The 6,981-nt window shown below is 50.2% G+C and overlaps 1 protein-coding gene across 1 annotated transcript in view; it reads left to right on the top strand.

Moving 5' to 3' along the window:
• The first annotated feature begins 50 nt into the window (after window positions 1-50).
• Window positions 51-6,981, top strand: part of NOX4 (NADPH oxidase 4) — a 190,418-nt gene continuing 183,487 nt past the window's right edge. The window contains exon 1 of the mRNA XM_015421963.1: window positions 51-115. Coding sequence (XP_015277449.1) covers window positions 59-115 — 57 coding nt within the window. The 5' untranslated portion in view covers window positions 51-58. The remainder of the gene's footprint in view (window positions 116-6,981) is intronic.

Genomic DNA, 6,981 nt, shown 5'->3' with positions numbered 1-6,981 from the left:
CGGCTGCTCCCCAAACGCACGCGAAGCCGCGCCGGGGGCAACTCCCGCGGATGGCACCATGGCCGTGTCCCGCAAGAGCTGGCTGGCCAACGAGGGGAGCAAGCACGTCCTCCTGGTAAGGCGGAGAGAGGGAGGGGGCGGCAGCGGCACACGGGGACGGGCTATGCCTGCGGCAAGGCTGGGGTCCGGATCGAGCGCCGGCGGTGCTTTCCTTTGCCCGCGCGCCGCTCGATCCTCCCAGCAGCCCCGAGAGAAAGAGTGCTCCTGAGCATGTGCAGAAGAACCCCGCACTCGCGCGCTTTCCAACAGGAGCCCGGCGGGCCCCTTCAGGGCAAACGAAACTTATCCTAGCGAGATTCGAGTCCAGTAGCGCCTGAGAGTCCAACAAGCTTTTTTTTTGGGGGGTATAGGGTTCCGAGAGTCAGAGCTCCCTTCCGGTATGAGCTTTCCCGAACTCAGAACTCCCTTCTGCAGGGGCAGTGCTCTGCAGTGGTTAGAGTGGCATGCCAGCACTGAGGAGACCCAAGCTCAGGTCCCTGCTCTGGCATGCAGCTCATTAGGGGACCTTGGGCCAGTCACCCGACCTCAGCCTGCTACCAACCTGCTACAAAGGTGGGATAAAAATGCCATAGGTTGACAGAAAGTAGTTTCTGCCTGTGGTATTTGTACATTATCTTGCCCGTCCTCACAACAGCAGTGATGGCGAACCTTTTAGAGACCGAGTGCCCAAACTGTGACCCAAAACCCACTAATTTATCGCAAAGTGCCAACATGGCAATTTAACCTGAATACTGCGGTTTTACTTTAGAAAAAACAACTCACACATTAACTTAAGATGATCCAAACAAAGTAAGGAAAGCAATCCCAAATGCTTTCATTTACTTAAAATTATTTGGCAGAGAATTCGACACTTTAATGATGGTCTGGGCCTGGCTGGGGCGATGGCACGTGTGCCCACAGAGAGGGCTCTGAGTGCCACCTCTGGCACCCGTGCCATAGGTTCGCCACCACTGCTGTAGGGTATGTCAGTATCATTATTCTGGCATCCTCAGAAAATGGCTTGCCTGCGACTGCTACTAATAAGTTTCTGGCAGAGTGGAGATTCAAACCTGGAACTTCCCAGCTCATGCTCTTCATATGAACATCAGAGGAGCCCTGCTGGATCAGACCAGTGGTCCATCTAGTCGAGTATCTTGTCTCACCCAGTGGCCAACCAGTTCCTCTCAAGGGCCACCAACAGGGCAGAGAGACTGAGGCCTTCCCCTGATGTTGCCTCCTGGCTCTGGGGTTCAGAGGATTAGTGCCTCTGACTGTGGAAGTTCCCCTCAGTCACCACGGCTAGTAGCCATTGACAGACTTATCCTCCATGAATCTCTCTCTAATCCCCTCTTTAAAGCTATTTATTCCTGTTTATTCCACTACTATATTACTGCCGCTCCTAGCTGCTTTCCAGTTTCCCCTGAGAAACCCCAAATGGCATTGAAGAGCGGGACATCTGTGGTGGGAACCTGTCTTCCAGGCTAACTTTAAGCACTTTGCATTTTGGAAGCGATACGCTGTGTGTACATGTTCAGGTAGACTCATGCAAGCTGGTCAGCATTTCCTAGATTTCTGGATAGTGACCAGACTGAGCTTGGATGAGCTCCCCCTCAACTTCCATTAACTCACAGGCCCTCCTTGCGTGTCGCGCGGAGACTTGCAATCTGATCCGCTCTGGTGCTCGTGCGCATGGAACCTAATGGCTATTCTGGATCGGTGAATGTGGAGGGTGATCTTATATATGCGACAGCTTGTAAAAATAGGCACCCAGGATACAGCTTTGAAAAAAAGAGGGGGGGGAGATCCTCATAGTGAGATAGATGACGGATAACTTGGAAGATAGATTCAGGTGGGGTAGCCGTGTTGGTCTAAAGCGACAGAACAAAATCCGAGTCCAGTTGGCGCCTTTAAGAGAAACTGCTGTCGCGGGTATCTGGTGTCTGAAACATTCCTTCGAACCTATAACTTCGAGACACACTTTTCAACTACCCGTGTGACTCATAGAAAGGTATGTATGTCTGCATGAGCTGTAGAGTAACAACTGACTTGTGGTGATTTCAACAAGGGGCTTTCAAGGCGAGTGAGGAGCCGAGGTGGCTTTGCCATTGCCTTCCTCTGCAAAGACTTCCTTGATGCCCTCCGCCCGCCCCCCGTGCAAGTACCCAACCGTGCTTAGCTTCCAAGATCTGACGAGATCATGCTAGACTATGCTGGCCTTCACAGGAGGAGGAGGAGGAGATTGGATTTATACCCTGCCCTTCACTTGGAGTTTTAGAGCATTTTATAATCTCCTTCCTTTCCTCTCCCCACAACCGACACCCTGTGAGGTAGGTGGGGCTGAGAGAGCTCTGAGAGAACTGCTCTTGAGAGAATAGCTCCGAGTGAACTGTGACTGACTGCTGCTCTCAAGAAGCATTGAAAAGTCCAGCACTTCTGAAAACTTCGACACCGATTTTTAATCTTCGGATGATTTTAGTTAGTTGGCTCCGCCCCAAGTGTAGTTAGGTAATTTTTAATCTCTGGGCTCAGCCTGGGTTTTATGTGACTGTTATTATGTACCTTGACATATTTATGTCTATTTTATGTACCTATTTTATCCCCCTTTGGTATCCTCTTGGTCAAGACTTCGGTCATAAAGACCTGTAATAAATTGAATTGAACTGTGACTGACCCAAGGTCACCCAGCTGGTTGCATGTGGAGGAGTGGGGAATCAAACCCGGTTCTCCCAGGTTAGAGTCTGACACTCGTAACCACTGCACCAAACTGGCTCTCAAGGTTTTACAAGGCAAGTTGTGTACACGTGTCATCAAGTCACAACTACCTTATGGCGACCCCAGCAAGGGTCTTTCAAGGCAAGTGAGAAGCGGAGGTGGCTTGCCATGGTCTTCCTCTGCAGAGTCTTCCTTGGTGGTTTCCCATCCAAGTACTGATCCTGTTTAGCTTCTGAGATCTGATGAGATGGGGCTATAACTGTATATGCTGCCTTCCCTCACCATAGAAAGGTAGGTCATGTAAATCTCCAGCTTGCGCTGTAGAGGCTGCGGAGAAAAAGGGCAGATGAGGAGCAACGCTTTTGAACCTTGTCCCGTTTGGTGCAGTGGTTAGGAGCGCAGCCGCTAATCTGGGAGAACCGGGTTTTATTCCCCATGCCTCCACATGCAGCTGCTGGTGTGACTTTGGGTCAGTTACAAGTTCTTTCACCGCTGTTCTCTCAAGGGCAGTTCTCGAAAGAACTCTCTCAGCCCCACCTACCTCACAGGATGTCTGTTGTGGGGAAGGGAAAGGAGATTGTAAGCCACTCTGAGATTCCTTCGGGTCGTGAAGGGTGGGGGTATAAATCCAATTTCTTCTTCTCTTATTCTCCTTAAAACGCCCCCTTGAGTAGAAAACTGGCACAAGCAGGCAAGAGTCTTTTCCCCTGAGGTGCTGTTTTTCTAATTGCAGAATCCTGACCTGGATGGCCCAGGCTAGCCTGATCTCGTCAGATCTTGGAAGCTAAGCAGGGTCAGCCCTGCCTAGTATTTGGAAGGGCGATCTCCAAGGAATACCAGGGTCGTGACGCAGAGGCAGGCAATGGCAAAACCACCTCTGAAACGTCTCTTGCCTTAAAAACAAGTCTTGCTTGCCACCTAGTGGTGCATAACACTGAAAGAGGTAGAACGGCTGACTGCCAGACCATCTTAGGATCTCCCGGCTATTCTACAAATAATGCCATGCGATAATTAATTCTAACTGCAGAGTGATTTTATTTGGGGAAGCTAGATTCCAGTAGCACCTTAGAGACCAGAAAGAGTTTGGGTGTTTAAGTTTATAACCCACTCCCCAATCTTGCTGGTCTCTAAGGTGCTGCTGGACTCAAATCTAGCTGCTCCACTGCGGACCAACAGGGCTACCCGCAGAAACGTACATGGGAAAGTATTCAAGAGTTTTGTCTCCCCCCTGCAGTTTGAAGTGGTACAATCCATTCCACCACCTCATTCTCTTACAGCGGAAGATCCAGATCCTGGTATAATCTACAGATCAAGGGTCAGATATGAAGCTTGCAATTTTCAAATGCAGTTGATATCAGTGGCATTTTTGCCGTTTTGTGTCGGGATGAGAAATGGTAGACCTGGGTTCGAATGCTTATCTTGGCCGTGATGCTGGCTAGATAATCTTGGGCTGATTGCTTAATCTCCATCTGCTTCACAGGACTGTTTAGATAATAAACTGAAGGTAGTAAGACCCATGCAGTCTGCCCTGAACTCTTTAAAGGATGGGGGGATAAGAATACAGTAAATAAGGCAGCGACGTTTCCAAGATATGTTCCGTTACTTGGCTGGAATTCAGATGGTGCTGATAACTAGAGCACCAAGGAAAAGTCTAGGCAGCACCATGCTTCTGAGTGGTGCTGTTCTATAGGGAATGGTCAATTACATTGCAGTTCTAAACACAGTTGACTTCAGTGGGTTTAGAAGGGTTTAGGATTGCAGCATGAGGTTCCCTGGACTGAAAGCAGTGAGTCGAAAACAGTCAGTTTGGTGCAGTGGTTAGGAGCGCGGACTCTAATCCGGGAGAACCGGGTTTGATCCCCCCACTCCTCCATATGCAGCTGCTGGTGTGACCTTGGGTCAGTTACAAGGTCTTTCAGAGCTGTTCTCTCACCAGCAGTTCTTGAAAGAGCTCTCTCAGCCCCACCTACATCACAGGGGCTGGGGGGAAGGGAAAGGAAAGGAGTTTGTAAGCCGCTCTGAGACTCCTTCGGGTAGTGAAGGACGGGATATGAATCCAAGCTCTTCTTCTATATTCCCCCCCCACACACACACACATCTCACTGTGAGCATGTCTGCAAAGTTCTTATTAGGATGGTAAGAATATAGAAGGAGGCCATCCCACCTCCAGCTGGATGACCTTGAGCAGTTCCGCAGAGGTAGCAAGCAAAAGACAGTAAACACCTACACAGTAGAATACAGGGGGGGATGGACAGGGCACATTGGAACATACAGAAAGGAACACACCACCTTATGGCAGCTTGCTGACACCGGGTTTGATCCCCCACTCCTCCACATGCAGCTGCTGGTGTGACCTTGGGTCAGTCACAAGTTCTTTCAGAGCTGTTCTCTCACCAGCAGTTCTTGAAAGAGCTCTCTCAGCCCCACCTATGTCACAGGGTGTCTGTTGTGGGGTGGGGAGGAGAAGGGAAAGGAAAGGGGTTTGTAAGTCGCTGTGAGACTCCTTCAGTTAGTGAAGGACGGGATATGAATCCAAGCTCTTCTTCACTGTGAACATGTCTGCAAAGTCCTTATTAGGATGGTAAGAATATAGAAGGCGATTGTGTAGAAACAGACCAGTGGTGCGTTCAGTCCAACATATCTTTTCTCAGAGGGGCCAACCAGATGACCCCCTCGCCACCCTGTTCCTTGGGCATCTCATACGTAAGCAGTTAAGTGCCCTGCCAGGTTAGCTCAATATCATTGGATCCCAGAAGCTAAGCAGGGTCGGCCCTGGTTAGTATTTGGATGGGAGACCACCAAGGAAGTCTGGGGTTGCTACGCAGAGGCAGGCAATGGCAAACCACCTCTGAACGTCTCTTGCCTTGAAAACCCCACAGGGAGGCCATAAGTCGCCTGTGGCTTGGCACGTTCCACCAAGACCCTGCCTATTTCTCGTGCCAGGTTTGGGTGTGCTGAGTCCTCACTGATCAATGAAGCTGATGGGCAGCGGATTCCGCACAGACCAAAGGAAATACTGTGCTCCAAGCGTGATTGACTTGTGGAATGTGCTGCCCCCCGGGGACAGTAGTTTAGTGAAATGAAGGAGAAGCCCAGCGGCACCTTAAAAAACGAACACAATGTGTTTCGGCTTGAATGCGTGCAAGTCAGAGTTTGCTTGTATAAGAGTCGTCGTCTAATGGGTGTACCCTCCTAGGCATCTGATGAAGTGAGCCCCTGCTTAATTTAGCTACAGCGGACTAACATGGCAGCTACTCTGGATTCACTAGTTTAGTGGACTCTTAAAGGGGCTTGGTCAAAGGACTGAAGGATAGTTTATTGGCCGCAGTGACTAGATGGAACTTCCATGTGCAGAGGCATCTCTGAATGCCAGTGCTTGGGAGAGCAATGGTATGGGGAGGCTTTGGTCTCCGTCCCCTACTCGTGGACCTTCAGGGACATCTGGTTGGCCCCTCTGATAAAAGATATGTTGGACTGAATGCACCACTGGTCTGTGTCTACACAGTTTCCTTTTATATCCTTACCATCCTAATAAGAACTAATAAGTGATTAACACTTGGAATTCACTGCCACAGGAAGTGGTGGCGGCTACAAGCATGGACGGCTTCAAAAGGGAATTAGATAAGCGTATGGAGCAGAGGTCCATCAGTGGCTATTAGCCACAAGGTATAGATAGGGGCTCTGGGGCAAGGGATGCTCTGTCTTCTTGGTGCTTGGGGGTGGGGGCAACAGTGGGAGGGCTTCTAGTGTCCTGGCCCCACTGGTGGACCTCCTGGAGAGCCAGTTTGGTGTAGTGGTTAAGTGCGCGGACTCTAATCTGGGAGAATCGGGTTTGATTCCCCACTCCTCCACTTGCACCTGCTGATGTGACCTTGGGTCAGTCACAAGCTCTGGCACAGCTGTCCTTGAAAAGGGGCAGTTTCTGTCAGAGCTCTCTCAGCCCCACCCACCTCACAGGGTGTCTGTTGTGGGGAGGGGAAGGGAAAGGAGTTTGTAAGCCGCTCTGAGACTCCTTTGGGGAGTGAAGGGCGGGGTATAAATCCAATCTCTTCTTCTTCTTCTTCTTCTGATGGCACCTGGTATTTCTGGCCACTGTGTGACACAGAGTGTTGGACTGGATGGGCCTTTGGCCTGATCCAACATTGGCATCTCTTATGTTCTTATGTTCTAAGAACTTTGCAGACATGCTCACAGTGAGATGGGGGGGAATATAGAAGGAGGAGGAGGAGA

This window comes from Gekko japonicus, unplaced genomic scaffold, assembly GCF_001447785.1.
Source record: "Gekko japonicus isolate JY-2015 unplaced genomic scaffold, Gekko_japonicus_V1.1 scaffold900, whole genome shotgun sequence".
Taxonomy (NCBI): Eukaryota; Metazoa; Chordata; class Lepidosauria; order Squamata; family Gekkonidae; genus Gekko; species Gekko japonicus.
This window is presented reverse-complemented; position numbering and strand designations above follow the sequence as displayed.